General features: G+C 45.0%; 1 protein-coding gene across 2 annotated transcripts in view; it reads left to right on the top strand.

Annotated features, from left to right (window-relative positions):
- The window catches only part of Pdzrn3 (PDZ domain containing RING finger 3), a 233029-nt gene extending 222100 nt beyond the window's left edge, over positions 1 to 10929 (top strand). For both annotated transcript variants that reach the window (NM_001271251.1, XM_087657564.1), the window contains 5 exon segments: positions 3907 to 4005; positions 5066 to 5128; positions 6640 to 6741; positions 7606 to 7722; positions 8464 to 10929. In NM_001271251.1, coding sequence (NP_001258180.1) covers positions 3907 to 4005; positions 5066 to 5128; positions 6640 to 6741; positions 7606 to 7722; positions 8464 to 10020 — 1938 coding nt within the window. In that variant the 3' untranslated portion in view covers positions 10021 to 10929.
- Positions 10930 to 21212: the final 10283 nt, after the last annotated feature.

The raw sequence follows: 21212 nt of genomic DNA, 5'->3' as shown, positions 1-21212 counted from the left end.
CACAATCTCGAGCTCATTCAGTTTTGTTGAGAGCATACCATTCCTCATAGTAAGGCTGGATGCTGCTGATATTGTATAATTCATTATTTAGCTATGAATGCCCTCCTGTCATCGTCAAGCCAAGTTAAAAACATAGATCAATGCAGATCCAAAGACAGTGGGAAATTAATACTGGTGAGAAAGTAACACTTCCTGTTCTCAAGATCTTCAAAAACCTGCTAAGGGCACAGCCTCTTCTCCAGGATGGAGATCCATTCCAGAGAAATAGTGACTAAGACTAAATTTATCATAGGCTTTTGCCATGAGTTTCTAAGAATTTCCAGATAAACATGAGAAATGTATAGCCCAATGCTAAGCATATTCCTAACCCCCAGAGCCCCTGTTTATTGTTTTCCAAGTACTTTGCCAACATCAGTTCATCCCTTACTACAAATCCCTTCAGAACAAGATGTAAAACTGCTCCCACTGTACCCACCCTTGAACAAGAATGATGCTACCGTTCTTGTACTTAAAGGTCAACCAGGTTGTGACATCTGTTTCATAGGCAACTGCAGTGGTTTCAGAAGAGAAAACTTTGACATGAAGGCAAGTGTTTCCAGTTAGAACAGGTACCTCCCTGCTGTCTCCTTCTGATGATCCATGTCTCATGCTGGAGCAAGGTGGACCACACATCCATGTCCAGAATGGAGTCTAACCTTTATAGCTTCTTTATAGTGAGGGCTCCACTCAAGAACTTTGAGATGTCCAGGCATTTCAGGGAAGAAATGGCCAACCCCAACTTGCTCGTGGAAAGCCAAGTTAATGGCAACACATCAAGTGTTTGAGTATACTTGCATGAGTGGTCCTTGATTTAATTACCAGGGACACTGATGAAAATACCGTAACATGTTTCAGGGTATTTTCTGAAGATATGTATGTGTACTCACATGACTAGAGGTCAGCTTCCAGTGTTTTCTTTTATTTGCTACCACCTTAATTTTTGAGGATGTCGCTCTGCCAGGTAGACTAGCTGGCCAGCAAGCTTCCAGGTCCCCCTGTTTCTGCCACCCCAGTGCTATGGTTAAAAACACATACAGCTTACATGTGTGTGTTCTAGATATGAACTCAAGTCCTTGTGCTTGCACAGCAAGTACCTTACCCACTGAGCCATCTCATTGATACTTTCAAGATATTTTCTATTTTAACTTGCAATTTTGTACTAAAAATTTCCCCCTGGCTATAAAAAGCTTAGAATACAAATATATATGGGCAAGAGAAAGCAAACCACATCAGCCATAAGATGAACTAAAATCTTTTAGCTTAATCCTACTACAATTTGTCAAGGAAAACAATGGCCCTAAGGTAGAAAGATGCTTATCAAGATAGGATTTGCCAAAATCGTATGCTAAAGACCTGATATTAGGTATTGACATGTTTGGTAGCCAGATAGATAAGTCTAATCCTTTTCTGTGTAGGAGAGGACACTTTCTTATGAGTCCTTTTTTCCTACCCAGAAACCCCTAATACATTACATAGTTCCTTTCTATGATATGATTTCCAAACATCTTCTTGGTCTCATATGCCACTCAAAGCATGTGTCACTGAGTCATGCCTGGCTATGATAAAAGATCCCAAGAGCAAACCTGGCTGCCTTGTGTAGGTCTGTGGCTGACTGATGCAGGAATATTTAACTCATCCTGTGGACAGCTGCCCAACACCACCTTCAGTTAAACAGATATGCCCTTGGTTATCAGGACAATGCCATAAAACTTTCTGTACACCTCCTTCAACTCCTGTGAGTCCTTCAGTGTTACCATGAAGCACACTTCCAGAAGGTCTGGCATGAAACACAGTAGGACCACAGCATCTTCACTAATTTCGTTAAGACCCTGTCATCTTGAAAGTCACACAGAGGAGAACCTAGCCCCTCCCTCACATCGAATCCTACTGGAGGTAGAATCATGATACTCTGTCTCTCTCCTTTGTCTTCCTCTAATCTTTGCCTGTGATCTTGCTTTCTTTCCAACCCATTCTTGAACCAAATGGGTCCTGTGAGTAAGAGCCCAAGGCTCAGTAGCAGCATTTGATCTGTACCTGTCTAGGAAGACCTGAGCTACTCATCATGAAGTCTCACTGATGTCAGACTGTCCGCCCACGAATATCCAAGAAAGGGCCCCTTCAGCACAGTCTTGGTCAGAGCACGATCCCATGAGGACACCTGAGAGGTGTTTGAAGCAGAAGTGTGGTATGCTGCTTGTATTTGGAGGGTGGAAACTAGTTGTTCCAAAAGATCTGCAGATTACCCTCGTGATTAAATACAGTCCTGAAAAAAGCAGCCCGCAGACTCACAAGCGAGAAAGGAAATTTCCACCTAATGCAACTAGAGTATTAGAAATTAACAGTTCCACTTAATGAGAATTTACCATATTGTTAGAGCTATCATTAGGAAGTCACTGAATTAATTAGCATATCAGTGATCAGAAAATAAACCAACAGCATCTTATTAAGGAGGGGCGCTCTGAACAAACAGCTTGTTGTAACCACTGGTTACTTGTGACCCAAACCTAATTATTAAATTGCCACTCACGGTGGGTCAGGCCCAGCGCTCTGAGCCTCATCTCCCAGTCCAACTTACGCTAGTGAGCAAATAAAGGCTTAGGCAAGTCAACAAGCCCATGGCGAAGCTTCTAGATAAAGGTGGACGAGGGACTTGCATACATGGCTGCATTCATAACCGTCTTACACACAACAGGTCAGTGCAGTGGCCACCTAAACCAAAGTCAACTCCTCACACTGGTCTAGGGACTGCCACCTGCTCTGGCTCAGTCCCGGGTGCATATCCGCCTTCCTTCTTTCTCCCCATTTACAAAGCTTTGACACACTGGCCTGGGGCCTTTGTGCCCCTGTTTTTCTGCTTTGAAGGCATTGGTGCTGTTTATCTTTCATGAGGGAAGGCTTTCTCTACAAAGGCTGCTGTGACCTTCTCACACCCTCTAGAGTTGCCTCTTGGAAGTGGCTCTAAGAGAGTAGCCTGAAAACGCCATCTCAGTGCCCTTCCCATCCTCCTGGTTACCCAGCAAAAACTGTAAAAATCAGACCAAAGAGCTGGCCGGAGAGCTTATTAGCAGGTGGCCCTTCAAACTCACCCCGCAGCTTGCAGCTGCACCAAGCCTACATGAGTCACTGGCAGAGTGAGACAGCTTATACACCACTCGCAGAGAGCCAGAAGTATCTTCCCAGAACTCCCAAGACTTCCAAAGTTCCGACTTTATTTGGAAGTGCAGACTAATTGGCACAAACAATAACACTGCCTGTCATCATGGGTCCCAGCATCGGGCTCAGTTTGCCATTTTATCTTATTTAATTTGCAGTAACAGTGGCTGAAACTGATTTTCGACTGTAAATATCGCAGCTGTTGTGGAAAGCATTTATTGCACACTACTATCACGTTACTCTCCTTTCGGATCAATTTATGCGTAATCCGTTTGCAAGTTCTACGCCTGTGCATGTTAAGGGGGCACAGCGTGAGATGATCTAACCCGACATGCTAGAAACATTTGTACCGAAGTGGCTGGAACATTCAGGGTGTGGAAATATTATTGTTTGTGGCAGACATTGAAAGAATGCTTTTTAAAAGCCCTACCCCTGCGGTCCTGACGCTGACTGAAATATGGGTAATTTTTCTTGGGAGGGATCAATAAAATAACTATTTTCAAAATGACTTTATATTGACTGAGAGGTCAGAAATGCCCAGGGCATTGATCCCATGCCCATAATCACTTTTTGTTTGGTAAGTTAACTGGCTCTACACAGTCGAATGCAAAGAAATCCAGTTCATCATTTAAACCAAATATTTTCAAAGCATTTGACAGGCTCCCAGCTCCCCTTTCCTGCTGGTATCTCACAGAGAAGGTTTTCTTTGTGTAGGAAGTGGGCCTCTACAGGATGAACAGCCAGGACAAGCTGGGCCTCACCGTGTGCTACCGGACAGATGACGAAGACGACATTGGCATTTATATAAGTGAGGTACGAAAGCTGAGGTTTGAAAATTAACCTCTCAAAGCCAAAACGGTCAGGTTGTGTTCTCCTTTGCGTTTGTTCAGAAACCCTAGACCTAGCTCCTCAAGAGGATCTTTGATAGATACACTCCATGGAGTTACATCTTTACGAAGGGGTTAAGTTCTAATGTCGGTACATAAGGCAAAATTACCCTTGGGAAGCCGCAAACCAACCATAAAATGGGGTTGTTTCCATGGTCTGCATGCTCAGCCCTGAGGGAAAAACAGCCTCACACTTCCCCAACTCAAGCGCATCGGGAGACAGAGAGACAGATATCGTTTAACGTCTCTCTCCCTCTTCCCCGCCATAGTATGCACAGTTGAGTTCATATACATCAAACGTAACTTACGTAGACTTATCGAAGTACATAGATGAAAGATGTAGCGATCTTTCTAGAAGAAGCGGAGTAGAGAAATTGACTTCGCTATGAATACTTTCTTATGCATGCGCCATCCTTCCTTGTGATTGCAGAAAACCAATTTCCCAAAGAAATCAAATCTGTCTCTATGGGCTGAGCCAAGAACCTTATCTGCTAAATACTGCACAGTCAACTCATTGGCTAAGCACCACCTACCAAGCTTTGCGTGTCACATCAGCATGTTTTAGGGCACCTCTGTTATCCTTAGTCCCACTTGTCCCAGTTATACACCTCACTTTTAAAGCTGTCTTCTCAAATTTGATAACAAGATTTGATATGAAAACCATCAAGGTGGGGCTGCCAGGCAGCCACACATACGGGTGCCCTCTCACCTAATCCGTGTCACTGACTTGCTTCTAGTTACCCCATGTCCAGCAAGAGTCGCCTTTGCTCTGAGCCCAGCCCTCTGCCACAGTGCTGCCAAGCAGAGTTCTGGGAGTCCCAGGGAGGGGCTTAAAACAGATAGTTCATTTCTCCCTGTGCACAGTGCTAAGCCCTGTTTGCAAATCAGTTCAATACAGAAAGGCAAGGTCATGTATGATGATATGGTAGAGACAGCCTTTGGAAAGTGGCTGTGTTCGTGCTGAGGCTGTCTACCATGTGTTTCAGATTGACCCTAACAGCATTGCGGCCAAGGATGGACGGATCCGTGAAGGAGACCGCATCATCCAGGTAGGTACACTTCCCACTGGGGGGCATCTTCAGCAAAGAAAGGTGTTCCAGAAATAGTTCCCAGGTTGGAAAAGCAGGAGAAGTTTAAGGACAGGAACCAGGAATTCAGCCAAGTAGTGAGACCAACCATGTTAGATTAGTGAGTGAGACTAATTAGTTACACACAGAGGGGGAAGTGAAGACAGACCAAGCTCTCCCAGATTTTGGACCAAATACCTCTGAGAAGTCTGAAATTTCATAATTCCACAGTTACCTGCCCTATGGACTCTGTTATAAGGGTAACATCTTTACCTTGAAACCTGTTGTTCCATGTAAACAAAATAAGTGCTTACTTCTTTCTTCTAGCTATAATCATTTTGGGGGAGAGGTGGGGGGAGGTGTTCATGGATTCAGGTTGGTGCCAAACTCATTATGTAAAGGTGAACCTGAACTTCCAATCCTCCTGTCTCCACCTCTTGCACACCTGGCCTGATACGGTGATGTGGATGGAAGCCAGGACTTCCTTTGTGCTAAGCAAGCCTCCTATCACTTGATGCCCGTCAGCTCTATGGCTTTTTGTAGGGCCTCAGAGCCTTGGCTTCATTCTGTCCCTTGGCTTCTCTTTCTACCTCTTCTCAGTTTCATCTTCATCTTTCTAATCTACCAGTTTGTTTTCCCCATTTCATAAGCCACCACGTCTAGATTTGGTTTCCTACCAGACTACATTGTGTTTCTCTAGCCTTTAGCGAGAGCCTTGACAGCTGAGCTTCCTTAGGAAAGAGACCCAAGACACCTGAGGGCCACAATCCTCGGCAAACTGTGTGTTGCTACAGTTTTCTGAAACCGGTACCACTGAAAACAGGAGCTGAAAGGACTAAACATGCCACCAGAGTCCCGCCTGGGTTGCAGACATACCCTTCCCTGTATCCACTGTGTAATCAGGTTGGATAATGACAACCAGCAGTGTCTCTGGCTTTGCCACCTCTTGGTTCTTTGACATAAAGTGGCAAAGTCGAGTGAAGGGCTCAATTTCCAAGTCAGCAAGCAGGACTGCTGTGGTGTCCCTAGAGGAATGTCAGCCCAGGAACAAAAATTTACAGAACTCAAAGTTGCTGAGACAGGCAGACAGATGTCCTGCCAGAGGGTTGTCAGTGTGAAGGTGAGAGCCGTTCCCACTTGACTCGCCATCTAGCCTGCTAAACTAGGCACACGTAGCCCATGTATACACAGCCGGTCCCATCTCTGCTACCCACTCCTCAAGGTCCATTCCCAGAAGGCACCCTGCTGCTTTTCTCTCCCATTGTAAACAGGAAGTGTCTTTTATATTTCCCATTAGTCTCCTGACCAAACACAATGTCAGATTCCAGGTCTCGGATGTGGCCCGAGCAGCAGGGGTTTTCTAGATCATATCCTGGAATCCATGTTATGAGTGTGAGTGGTGGCACTGCAGTTCTGAAGCAAGAAGGGAAGCTTCTGCTCCATGCAGCCATATCCCTTGCTACCTACACCTACCCTACCTCTTATGCTTTCAGATTAATGGCATAGAAGTTCAGAACCGTGAAGAGGCCGTGGCTCTTCTAACCAGTGAAGAAAATAAGAACTTTTCACTGTTGATCGCAAGGCCTGAGCTCCAGGTAAGTCAATGTCCCACAGATTAAGTAGGTTAGATTTTTATAATCAAACCCAAGTCCCTAACCCTGCAGAACAATGTCAGAGTATTGCATCTGTGCTTAAAGGTGCATGCCACCTTGAACTTGAACTTGCTGTGGCTTGGGATCCATTCAAAGGATTAACCAACCTGACAGGTCCTACCCACGGCAGATTGACTAATAAAAGAACCATAGCAGGATTTACGGATGCCCCTTCCAGCCTGGACCTAAGTCCCACTTATTAGGACATTGAAGGGAAATGAACATGAGTGGAATTGAGTGGTTCAAATAGTAACTAACTGCTTTAACCACTGAATCTGGATACAATGTAGCAAAGCAGGGGTGGGAGGAGTAGCATTAGAAGCTTCCCCAGTGTGGTGTAGGGCTGGAGTTCCTTCAGTGTGAGGATGAGGTCCTTTCCAAGACAACGGACTAACTGCTTTGGATGACTCCTAGAGAGAGCCCCACAATTCCTCTTTCTGAGGTAATGTCCTTTCTTAAAAGAAAGTTCCTTGCTATGGCAAAATACCACTCCAAACAACTTCAGGGAGGAAGGGTTTATTCTGACTCAGTTTGAGGGTTCAGTCTAGCATGGCAGGAAGGCTAAGCAGGCTATGAAGCCACTATCTGCATGGTGTTCAGTCATGAAGCAGAGAAATGAATTCAGTGCTCAACTTGGTTTCTCCTGTTTAATGACCGCTACCCAAGTCAAGAGGCGCTCCTCCCTCTTCAGCTAAACCTTTCCAGAAACACTCACATAGAGTGTTTACCATAGATGTGTAACTATGGTGATTCTAAGTTCAAGTTGATAATGAAGACCCTCACGTGTGTATCAACTGTTTCTCCTAGCTGGATGAGGGCTGGATGGATGATGACAGGAATGACTTTCTGGATGATTTGCACATGGATATGCTCGAGGAACAGCATCACCAGGCCATGCAGTTCACAGCCAGTGTGCTGCAGCAGGTAAACCCTGGGGCAACTCCACGCCACCCCAACCAAGGAGAACGTGCACCTTCAAAGATGCTGAAGACCATCAGAAACCTCCTGCCTAAGCTTTTCTGTTTGAGCCTGAGGGCAATACAAGCAGATGGGTTCCCTCAGCAAGCTCTTCCCTGGAGATGGCTACATAGTTAACAGTGAATTCCAAACTCAAAGCAATCAATCTCCCTAGTGTATACCACCTCTAAGGTTATAAAGCTCTTATGGCTTAAAAAAAAACAAAAAGCTGAGACAATGTTGCTGCTCTGTTGATGTTTACTAGGAAAATACAATGAAGTCACGCCTTTGAAAGTAAAGCAATTCTGTGATTAGTCTGAGCTGCTCACAGCCCTCGAGCTCCCTCCTACGCCACCACCAGAGTCCCAACTACCCATTTACTGAGTCTCTTAGGAGTACTTGAACATCCTCCCTATTTACGAGTTCCTTTACTATTTTGTTATTCTCTTTCCAATTTAAAGATTGAAAAAAATGAGGGTAAGGGTCCAGCCCAGACTCATTTTGATAGGGCTGGCTACTTCCTGGATCCTAGGTCCCTCAAATGCTGCAGGTCAGCCTTAGGAACTTAGAGCTTAATCTACACTCCTGTCATATACAAAAAGATCACACTGGGTACCTCCTCCTCCTCCCAACCCCTTTCCCACCTCCCCTAGCCCCTGTCCCAGACTTCTCATGAACCGGTTGTTCTTGTCCCTTTCTCTGATATAGAAGAAGCATGAGGAAGACGGTGGAACCACAGACACAGCCACCATCTTATCCAACCAGCACGAGAAAGACAGTGGTGTGGGGCGAACAGATGAGAGCACCCGCAATGATGAGAGCTCGGAACAGGAGAATAACGGCGAAGATGCCACAGCATCCTCCAACCCGCTGGCGGGTCAGAGGAAACTGACCTGTAGCCAGGACACCCTGGGCAGTGGCGACCTGCCTTTCAGCAACGAGTCCTTCATCTCTGCAGACTGTACGGATGTGGACTACCTGGGCATCCCAGAGGATGAGTGTGAGCGTTTTCGCGAGCTCTTGGAGCTCAAGTGCCAGGTACAGAGCACCAGCCCCTACAGCCTGTACTACCCCAACAGCCCGCTGGATGCTGCTGGCAAGGGTGATCCCGAGAGTGTGGACAAGGAGCTGGAGCTACTCAATGAGGAGTTGCGTAGCATCGAGCTGGAGTGCCTGAGCATCGTGCGCGCGCACAAGATGCAGCAGCTCAAGGAGCAGTACCGCGAGTCCTGGATGCTGCACCACAGTGGCTTCCGCAACTACAACACCAGCGTGGACGTGCGCCGCCATGAGCTCTCGGACATCACTGAGCTGCCGGAAAAGTCAGACAAGGATAGTTCAAGCGCCTACAACACTGGGGAGAGCTGCAGGAGTACCCCACTCACCCTGGAGATCTCTCCGGACAACTCCCTGCGGAGAGTGGCCGAGGGCAGTAGTGAAGGGGCCACAGCTAACATGGAAGCTTACAGGCCATCCCCCAAGAATCTGCTTGCCATCACTGAGGATCCCGAAGTAAGCACCCCAAACTACAACCCTGGCGCCAAAGAGCTGGACCCCAGCCAGGCTTTGGAGATCAAAGAGCGCCGAGTTAGCGATGGCAGCAGGAGCCCCACCGCCAGCCCCAAGCTGGGCAGCGCCTACCTGCCGTCATACCATCACTCCCCATACAAACACGCGCACATCCCAGCTCACGCGCAACACTACCAGAGCTACATGCACCTGATCCAGCAGAAGTCAGCAGTGGAGTACGCACAGAGCCAGATGAGCCTGGTGAGCATGTGCAAGGACTTGAACTCTTCTAACTCAGCAGAACCCAGGATGGAATGGAAAGTGAAGATCCGCAGTGATGGGACGCGCTACATCACCAAGAGGCCGGTACGTGACCGGCTGCTGCGGGAGAGGGCGCTGAAGATCCGCGAGGAGCGCAGTGGCCTGACCACCGATGATGACGCCATGAGCGAGATGAAGATGGGGCGTTACTGGAGCAAGGAGGAGCGCAAGCAACATCTGGTGAAGGCCAAAGAGCAGAGGCGGAGGCGCGAGTTCATGATGCAGAGCAGGCTGGATTGTCTGAAGGAGCAGCAGGCCTCCGACGACAGGAAGGAGATGAACATCCTGGAACTGAGCCACAAAAAGATGATGAAGAAGAGGAACAAAAAGATCTTTGACAATTGGATGACTATCCAAGAACTCTTAACCCATGGCACAAAATCGCCAGATGGCACTAGGGTATACAATTCCTTCCTGTCGGTGACTACTGTATAACTCTCACTTGTGTACATACGAGAGACCACTACCGTTGGGGTAGACATCCCTGCCTCGTTCAATGCGGCAAGTTTTTGTATATATAAGCCCAGCCATCATGTTGATAGTTTAAATTTGCCACTCCTACAACTTTGGGTGTCCTGGCTCTGTTTTCAGTGGAGGGAAAACACACCCTTACTCTCTTAGAAGGCAATATTAACAAGCAGCTTTTTTTCAAATAGCAATGGTAATTTTTTACTTGTTAACCTTTTTCATAAAGTGTTTAAATTTCCAAAAGATCTTTTATTAAGCATACTTTCACAGAATAATTTGTTTAAACTATATTCATATTAAAAAAAAAAGGTTAAACACGCTTTTTTTCTGCCTAAAACACAAAATGCAACTGCCAGTATGTATTTTTAATGGGACCCTATTTTGTAAGGTCACTTCACTGAATGTGTTTCATACAGGTCACCATTCATACAGCTTATATCAGTTGGGATTTCAACGCAAACCCGCCAAAGTCTGGTTAGTGATCTCTCTCTCACACTCACACACACACACACACACACACACACACACACACACACAAACCAAACTAGCAGCGTTTCTAGTCGGATGTCCATTTTTAACATTTTTCTGGTTAAGGTTCCCAAGAAGAGTGTCAAGGTTTTAACAGAAAGCAAAATCTCCTGCAGCTTTGTGGACGCTAAAAGCATGTTTGCAAATATTGCCGCCCGTTGGAAGAATTTGCATGTACAGGGAAGTCGTGGATGGAGGCCGTTTGTGGAGTTTTAAGTGCTCATTGTTGTAGAACCTTGCTTTGTAGATTGGAAGGGACAGACTTAACCAAGCAAGTTCACAGGATCATGATTAGTTAACAAACATCAAGTAAAATGAAGTTAAAATAAATTATTATTTTCTACTTGACATGCTTTGATCCTGGTGTTTATTTTGCCGGGTTTATTCCCTGCCCCCTTCTTGGTTTGCGTCACCTGCTGTCTCTTAAGACTTTCAGACCATCAGATTCCATTCAGCCTAGAGACAGATGAAAAAGCGAGGGCTGACTGGTGGCAAAGCGGATCAGATACACTACATCCTCACATCCTCCCGGGATTTTGGCAGCCTGCCTCCCAGGAAGCTCCAACATAGCCCAATATCCTCCAAATAGGAAAGCTTCTGAGCAAACGTCTCTGCCAGGGTTCTGTTTACAAGGAAAGTGCTTTGGTTACTCAAGCACTAAGATGCCCATCCTAGCAAACATCTTGTCCAGCTTTCCATCTCTGAGATGTGTCTGTCTAGCAGGCAATAGTTTTCTCAGCATCAAAGAGGTCTCTAAAGCAGCCAGGGTTGGAGAAAGGTTCTCTTACAGGCTACTATGACTGTTGAGATCCTGACCAGAGGACTTGCTACCAGTGTTCCCTAATTATGATGTTTATACTGATTTCAGCTATAATGCCCACTGGAAAATGAAAACAAAGATAAGATTAGGAAGGGCATCATTTTTATTTGCCGTCACACCAGCCATCTGGTTTACTCACTGATTTAATTGAAATTTTGATTGAAATGGCAAGAAGGTGTCCTAGGGATCAAAGACAACGATTCCTTCCCACAGACCCCATTGGAGCCCTTCCCACAGACCCCATTGGAATCCTTCCCACAGACCCTATTGGAGCCCAAACCTCTCCTTTGGGGCTGGAATCTTAAGACTAATTACTAGTTACACTTGTAATGAAATGATTTGATGAAAGGAAAACACTGAGAAAATTATTCATCGCTAGTAAAATATCTGTTTGCTACCTCTTCTAGAACCAGGCATCGCTAAGATAATTGTATCTACTACATACATCCTGTCGGCTCTGCACAGTGAATCAAGGCTTGCAAAGTACACTGTTAGGATAGAAAGCCCCAATAGTCCCCAGGCTTAGTTTTCAACAGGGTACCATCCACAGCTCCCAAGTTGCTTTCCAGCCCCAGCCTTCTGACCTCCTACCCTCTAGTAAATATTTCACAGAATGCAAACGTCTGTCTCATGAACTGCTAGGAAGTGCAGGCCAGCATACACGTGACCTTTATTTAGAAAGGAGCTCTACTCCCATTTCTCTCACTGACAGCAAGAGCTGCATGCACGGCACAGAAACAAAGAGAGTAGTTAGGATAAAACCTAAGTAATCCCAACATGTCAAAGACAAACAGGGACACTGCTCGCCTGGGCACTGCTCGCCTGGGTTCATGCAATACCTCCACAGGTAGGGGCCAGCCTACAGGCTAAGGAAAAAATACCTTAAAGTTGCTGTTCTAGATTCCCAACTACACGTCATGCTCGGATGGCGCACTCTGCAGTTTCTCTAAGGTAACAACTCAACTAAAATATAAAAAGCAGGGTAGTGTCAATCAGGAGGAAATAGGAAGCAAGAAATACAAGATAGCTCATTAAGAACCAAGCTTAAATCCAGGACTCAGCGGCTGGCCCCAGGTCTCTTAGCAGCTCATACTCAGGGGATGGGTGGCGCGCATGCGCACAGTCAACTCCCACGCACTTCATCCTGCACTCCCAACTGAAAACCGCGAGCATTTCACTAATCGATGCCCCAGAGTGAGTCTAAGCCAGAAAACATGAATCTACCATTTCTTATGTGAGCGGTGCTCCCAAGGGCCTTGTGATATGTACTTTCTGAGCTAGTGGGCAAATCCAGGAATGTCTCAGGGTAAGAGTGAGAACTCTCCCCCACTTCCTTTGAGAAACTCTGGAGTCCATGTAAATAACACGTGCTGTTACCAAGATGTCTTTCTACTAGGCCCCTCGCCCTGCTTCTAGGGCACATTTGGGAATCTGAAAGAAGACATGGGGGTCTCTCTTCAGAAAGGAAAAAAGAGAAGTATGTCTATAACATGTAAATTGCATACAGTTTTGGAGGTGTAACATAGCCCTCTGTGCCAGTCATGGGCTTTTACTCACATAAGACACCCGGGTTTGGATCAAAATATAAGCCCTATGGATTCATGTTTCTCTTTGTGGTTGAATCCTGCAGAGCTGTTTGAGCCCAATCCCTACTTTGAATATCAAGGATGGCATTTTTACTATGACAGCCACAGCCTTTGAGATCGTTAAATTTCAGTTTAATCACTGGTCCCTAGCATCTTAGGGGCATTATGCTAATGGTTTTGCTCATAGCTACTTAACTTTAGGAAGTGTGAGTACATACAGGCTCTGCGTTCTCCACTGTCTGGATACCTCTGGTTTTAACTCTTTGTATGTCAGTCTTTATCGAGCATCCAGAGCTATACTATTCAATCCAGTAGCCGCTAGCCACAACCGGCTACTAAACAGTTAATGTGTGGTAAAGCCAAAGCAAGAGGCCCTGGGTGGTCTACCCAGTACAACCAAAAACAAAAATCAATGGATAAAATACAGTTAGTCCATATGGAAATGGATTCCCAAACTATCATACCTTTCCAAAAAGCATACAAAGTTTACAAACATTTCTATTGGGAAAAAAATGCAGTAATTTCTAATGCAATTACAGTAACTTCACATATGTTGGGTTGAATGAAACACATTTCACTTCGCAACTGATAATAAAACAAAACATTTAAATGCCATATATATGAATATATATGAATATGAATGTATATATGTATGTATATATGGACTGGGGAGATGGTTCAGCCTGTAGCATGCCCACTAAGAGTATCAGGCCTCCAGTTCAGATCTTGGGTGCCCACATAAAAGCTGGACAGAGTAGTAGCTCACGCCTACAGTGGTAGGACTTGGTGTGTGGGGATGGGGTGGGGAGGGATTGAGGGGAATGGGAGGGGTGGGAGGGATGGCAGAGACAGGTAGAGCTCTGGTGCCAGCCTCTCTAGTCAATCAATGAGCTCTGAAGTCAATGAGAGACCTTGTCTCAAAAACTAGTTTGGGAACAATAGAGGAATGCACCCAACATCAACCAGGGGCCCTCGCATGTGCTCACATACACAGGTGCACTTACATGCAAGCACATACATACTACAAACACCCAAAGTGTTTATATGTGGGCCACATTGTGTTTTTACTGAGCACCACTAATACAGACAGTATTAGGTGCATTATTCAAGGTTAGTTAGTTTTTAATCAACAATGTAAACTCACAATAAGATTTTTTTTTTTCCTAGAGAGATGGCTCAGCCATTAAGAGAACTTGCCGTTCTTGCAGAAGACTGGTACTCAGTCCCAACATCCACCCACTTCGGATGGCCCACACCCACCTGTAACTAACTCTTTCAGGGGATCGAACACCCTCGTCTGGTCTCTGCAGGCACCTACACTCACATGCACATAGCCACCAACACATATACACATATACATGTGATCAAGACTTTAGGGCTTGAGAGAATTTGGAATAAGAATATGGAATTTAGGACCGTTAAGAACATTGGCTCTTTTTCTGGAGGCCCCAGATTTGATTCCCAGCACCCACACGGCAGCTCACAACCAGCATCTATAACTCCAATTCCAGAGGATCTGATGCCCTTATCTGGCCTCTGTGAGCACCGGGCATGCATGCGATGCACAGACATACATGAGAATGAAGTGCACACACATAAAATAACAAGTTAATGTTTTTAGGAAAGGATTTTGCCCAGTAAGTGACTGGAATTGGTATTCCCAGTGTCAAATCCTTCAGACCTGATCACTGTTCCAGCATCACTCAGGGAGCAAACCAAGGTAGTACGTTCAATGTATGTATTATGTTCACAATATTTGTAATGCATTCATGATGCCAAAAAAGCTGTTGCTCTTAATGTAACAGGCACTTCATCGAGTTCCCTCTGGAGCCCTAAGCCACAGGACAGTCTAACTCTCCTAGCAAGAACACGTGACAATGTACAAAAATAGCAATGGGGGATGTGCATGAGGTTTTTTCATCTCTTCAATGAAATCAAGAGATTCCAAATAGCAAGAACCCCAAACATGCTGAGGTAGGGCTCTGAATAGCCTAGGGAACACTGCTTGAAAAACTAATTAGGATTATAAACTGAAGTATGAAAATTAACCAAATAATTATGTCCTCATAGCCTTCAGAAGTAGGTTACAGGTTACTTGTTAGCAAAATTGCCCCAAACCAAGGAAGTAAACTTAATTCTGCTTTAAGCCGTCACAACACCCCGATTTTATTCCTGTTTCCCTATTATTTGAGTATTTCAGGATTTCTGTGAAGCATCAACTAATTAACAGGAAATCACTAAAATGAGATAAGATGCAAGAATTCTCATGCAAATGCTGTGGTCTTCGATTTTGATTAAATGTGAATTCCCCTGAAGCACTTCCAGAACAAAGCATGCTTCTTTGGGTTTTATTCAGATGGAGTTTTCTGTGTAAATGGTCGGCTTTCTCTTTAGCTTCCAGTTACAATAATCCTCAAAGGGCATGGTCTATGAGGACATGAGCCTGTAACTAGGTTTTCCTTTTAACCAGCAGGAACTGACCTTGGCACATTAGCATTCTTCAGAAATAATGGGTCTTCCTTCACTGGTTTCCCAAGTTGAAACGTATTCTCTAATTCAGTAAGTCATCTCACCAAATCCTTAAGAACCCCATGACATGGATTTGCCAGATGTCACGAATGTCCTTCAGGAATATGCTTAGTCTAGGACTGAGCAGGTAAAGATACTTGCAGCCAACTCTAGGGGTTTGTGTTCAATTTCTGGGACCCACATGGTGGAGGGAGAGAGCCAACACCACAAGTTATCCTCTGACCTCCATACGAGAACATGTACAATGAACACTAAATAAATATCAAATATCAGGAGGAGCTTGGGGAGTCTTGTAAAAGAGTAGAGGATAGAACTGAGCAAGCCAGAGGAGGAAAAGGCACCACAAGAAGACATACAAAGTCAACTAACCTGGGTCCATGGGGGCTCATGGAGACTGAATCACTAACAAAACAGCAGCACGGGCTGGACCTAGCCCCCTACACATTTGTAGCAGATGTACAGCTTGGTCTTCATGTGAGGCCCCTAACAATTGGGGGATGTCTCTGACTCTGTTGCCTGCCATTGGATCCCCTGCCCCTACCTGGATGGCCTGCTTAGGACTCAGTGGGAGAGGATAGGTCTAGTCCTGCTGGAACTAGATGCCCCAGGATGAGATGGTACCCAAGGCGGGCTTCCCCTTCTCTGAGGAGAAGGGAAAAAGAGTAATAGGGGGAGGGATTTGTAAGGACTGGAAGGAGAGAAGGAAGTGGGGGGTTGTAATCAAGATATAAAGTAAATAAATAAATTAATAAATTTTACAAAGAGCCTATGGGATGAGTGGGATTGCAGTTCATATTTCACAGATAAAGACAGAAAGAATATGTAAAAGACTTTGTAGAAGTCAGCCCCTGTGGGGCCACTGGGTCAACTGATACTTGGTAGTTCTAAGTCTTGTTGGCAGCCTATACCACCGAAATGGGAGCTCAGAGATCTCCACCCTGGGAGAAGCTGGAGGAGTCCATGAGATACCTGTTATCTCTGTAGCCAGGACAACCAGGCTGTCTTCTACTTTTCTCCAGCTTGGAGACAAGAGTTAGATCCATATCAATGCCCATGGCTGAGCCCCAGCAGGTAATTCAACCTGCAAGCTCCATCCATTCATTCCCACAAAACCAAGCAAGGTGACCAGCAGAAAGAATGTCTTTCCCTGTCCATGGATGTGGTTTCCCTTGAACACCATGCAACACACACCCTGAAACTTCTATCATGGGACTCCCTCTGTGTAATACCTAGCTCAGGAGCTTAGAAGCATTTCCTTTGTCCTCCATCACTGACTACCTCCCCCAACGTCTTTTCCACCTCCCCAGAGGAGTCTCAGTTCTGATAAGCTAAGTCCAGAGAACGCAAAATGAAGACGGTAGTTTAGGTGGCTTTAGGGCCACACAGCTTCTCTGGTGACCCACCCATGAAAACAATTCTCCTTAATGGTGCCTTGCCTTAATGGTGTCAAGTATTGTGGTTGGCTCTGTTATGACCTCCAAAGCTTCACCTGCAGAGGCCACCAAGCTCAAGACATAACTGTCATCTCTACAAACTGGAAACTCAGATGACCTATGGAGCTGATAAATTATAGTTTGAACTTTTCCATTCTCAGAGAGCAAAGGATTCAGACAGGGAGTGCAAGGCTTCATAAATGGCAACGTATTACGAAGCCAAATGCTTTGAATGAGCCCATCAGGTCTAGAGTAGAGTCTATGGAGGAAGTGGGCTGGACTCTGATGGAGAAATGAGATCCAGGAACCCACTGTCAGTGCAACCTGTGCCAGACGCTGCTGGTTGAAGCTAGGACTTTGCTACCTTGAGAACTTGGCGATGCATTCCCTCTACCCTCAGCCTTCAATATTTTTCAGGAAGGAGACTCCTCTTCTACCAAGTTTAAAAAAAAAAATCAATTGACACATTTCCTAGCTCTCTTCTGACCCAGAAGGAGAGAGAACTGCCTCTGTTTCCCAGCCCAGCTGCTCCTGCTTCCTCCCCACCAGGGTTCCTTCCTTGATACCTCCTGATACATAAAGACCATCTTCCCATTAGGAACCACAGGGACCATTTATTTCCAAATGGTGCTTGGAGTTGTCCTTTCACTTAGCAACAAGGGAAGTTCCAGAATGTGCATATGCATTGCTAGTTAGTTTCACATTTCAAAACGAGGGCAAAGGATGAACCTCTAAAATCCCTAAGGACTTCAGTGAATAATGCAACTGATCTGAAAAGTCTTCTCAGGATGACAGATCTTCCACCAGGCTTAGTCTGCATGCTCAGGGTCTGGTCATGCAATGATCCATGACACTTTTAAGAAGGTGTGGAGAAGGGACATGTCAGCAGCTGGGTCCCTAAACAATCAACCGGTGACTTGTGTTATACCCAAACACTCCTTGCTGTTTATATTGTCACAGGGGCCCTTGTCAAGCTCCAGACAGAGCTGTGGAGGGTACACACCACTTTACACATGGCTAGGGAGACTCAGAGCTGTGTGCTGCCTGAAGCAAAGAGCTGAGTGATCTCCCACACCACAGAGCCTCAGGCCAGCTTACATAACCGTGGACTTTGAAAGAGAGCCTTAGCTAAGGCACTGAAGTCCTGAGTAACCGGATCTTCATCTTTGTAAGACAAACAGGTAATGAGAAGGGGAAATACTCGTGTGCAAATGACTAGTGTTGAGATTGTGTGAAGAAGGCAGCCACACTCAAGTAGGGCCCCGCCTGAATCTGACGGCACACAAATAATAATGGACCTCAACCCTGAAACAAAGGCTGCGAAGCATGTCACAAGAGGCTCACTTGGCGATAGAAAACACAGAATCACAATGGCATTCCGCAGCCCATGTACCGTGGCTACTACTGGAAAGATAGAAAAGAACAAAATTGCTAGGGTGTGGGGAAACCATAACCTTCCTATGCTACTAGTGGGGCCATGAAAATGAGACCCCAGAAAACTTCAGTGGCTACTAGGATTGTTCAGCAAGTAAAGAACTTGCTGGACAAGCATGAGGACCAGAGTTTAGCTGTCCAGCATGTCGCAGGGCAACGTACCTCTTTAACCCTAGCACTGGGTGGTAGAGCACACTTGGGTAGATCGCAGGGGCTCACTGACCAACCACTCTATCTAGAAGGGCAAACTCCAAAATCATAAAGAGATCCTGTCTCAAAACATGAGGCAGGCAGCAGTAGATATCTGATATCAACCTCTGTTCTCCACATGCACATAGAAGGGCAAACACACCAACATACACACATGTGTATTACAACACACACACACATTATACATACATATATATAAATATATATAGATATATATTACCAAATTGTTTAGCAATTTTACATTTGCCCAAATGAACTGAAATCTGAGACTTAAACAGGTATTTTAATAACAATGCTCATAAAAGCTGTATCTACAACAGCCAAAAGGTAGAAAATATCTGGGCAACACATACAGATAAAAACAGACTACTTCCATTTAATGAATTATGGAGCCAGAAGAAGTTTCTAGAACAGAGCAGCATTCAAGGGGAAGACAATAATAGTCTATATTTCTAGCCAAAAGAAAGGAAGTAATATATGAAATTCACCTGACTCCAAGAGAGGCAAGCCCTGGGCTCAGGAGTAGTTAGCCAACACAAAATGGACTCCAGGTTTTAGTGTGCTTTTAGTTTGGTATTTTTGTGTGTGTGTGTGTTTTAGGTTTTTTGTTTGTCTATTTGGTTGCTTACTTGACTGGTTTTTTTGTTTGTTTGCTCCTTGTTTTTTACATGAAGTTGTGTTGGTTGGGAGGTAGGAAGGATCAGGGAGAAGTAGAAGGAAAAAACACAATCAAAATATAGTGTATAAAAAATGAAGCAAATAAATATAAAAAATTAATTAAATCAAGTTCTAAAAGAGTGTAAGAATTGAGGAAATGGCTCGCCACACAAGCATGAAGACTTGAGTTCTAATCCCCACAACCCACAAAAATAGCCAGATGGGCATAGCATCCACCTGTAGCCTCAGCACTTGGAAGCAGAGATTGGGGATCCCAAGGCAAGAGGCCAGCTATACCAGCAGAATGAGGAAGAGACCTTGCCTCGGTGAAATCAAGTGAAAAACACCTGAGGAAGATACCCCACATCAGCTTCTAGTCTCCATACCTGCCCTAAGGAGTACCTACACCCATGTACATGCATCTACACGTGCATGCACATACATGTAAGCATCCATCTACACATGCACACATACACATGCAAACATGCATCTACACATACACATGTAAAAAAGAAAAAAGAAGAGCTCATGTGGATGACTATATAAGGTTTTCCTGCTCCATTTTTCCAGCTTTTACCTCAAGCTTCTACAAAGCACTTGTTCCAGGCTGGACTCCTAAGGGAAAGGCAGAATGTCTTTCCTTCCAAGAGAGCCTATTAAGATATCAGGAAACAAAACACATGCAAAACAAGGGAGAGAAGAAACCATAAAAACCATGAGAAGCAGACATGTCTAAGCCTGAAAGAACAGGACCTCTGATGTCAGGGTTCTGAGGTATGGTCCACAGACCGCAGCATCATCTAAACCCCAAGACTCTCCCCTGCGTCACTGATGAGAGGGCAGGATATCAAACTTCTGTTTAACCAAAGGACTTCCACATGACCAGAAAAAACACATGCTAAAGTCTGAGAAACATTACGGACAAGTGGGAGGGTCCCCACAGTCCCATGGCCACTGCTGGACTCTTCTTAAAAAAGGTCCTAGGGCATAATAGAAACTTTATGATTGATAGATAGATGATAGATAGATAGATAGATAGATAGATAGATAGATAGATAGATAGATAGATAGATAGATAGATGAACAAGCAAGTAATTGAAGTACATTGCTTGAAGTTAGATTATTAAAGAAAACCTATCTAAATATTTCATTTGAGACCAAAAGCTTGACAACAAGCCAACCCTGCAAAGCCTGGGCAAGAACATTACAGGCTAAGTGAAACCAAGTGCAACTTCCCTGGGGTGGGAAAGCACTGTTTCAGGGCCACACTTCCTGACAAGCCATGGTACACAGCTCACACATGCTTGCTCTCAATTTTGGGGCTGGGATAGTCTTTGGTTTATTTTGCTTTCTTCTGAGCTCTGTGACCCAGGATGGTCTTGAACTCCTATCAAGCCTCTTGCCTCAGCTACCCCAGTGCTAGAATTAAAGGCGTGTGTCACTGTGCTCATCTTGACATCATCTCTATCCCAGGAACACAAGCATATACAATCTCATAGTTTAATAAACTGGTTATTTAATTTAGTCTCCCTCTTCTCTGAGGACAGCTACTTTCTTGTTGGGCTATACATGGAAAACCACCAACCTGGCCATGCTATAGGCCAGGTATCATTTACAGGAACTGACCTGCTCTCTTAAAGAATGGATACTGGGTGACATCAGATATGGGGGTTCAGGGGTGTCTTTCCACTAAGCAAAAAAAAAAAAAAAAAAGGATCCAAGGCTGCACACAGGAACTCTGACTTTTAACAGCTCCTTCTGACACTAGTCCCTTCCTCGGCTCTGTCAGACAGCACACACAGACTTCTCCAAGACAAATTCAAGATGGCGCCATTTAAAAAAAAAAAAAGCGAATGAAAGACAGCATTTGAGAGAAGGCAGCGACAAACCCCACCGATAGTTCAAGCCTCCTGTAAGTAGAGCAAGGGAGTTGGAGCCACGTGAGACCAAATGGCTCCTCAG

Source organism: Rattus norvegicus, chromosome 4 (genome assembly GCF_021556685.1).
Source record: "Rattus norvegicus strain SHRSP/BbbUtx chromosome 4, alternate assembly SHRSP_T2T, whole genome shotgun sequence".
Lineage (NCBI taxonomy): Eukaryota > Metazoa > Chordata > Mammalia > Rodentia > Muridae > Rattus > Rattus norvegicus.
The sequence above is the reverse complement of the archived record's forward strand: the minus strand, read 5'-3'. Positions and strand labels throughout refer to the sequence as shown.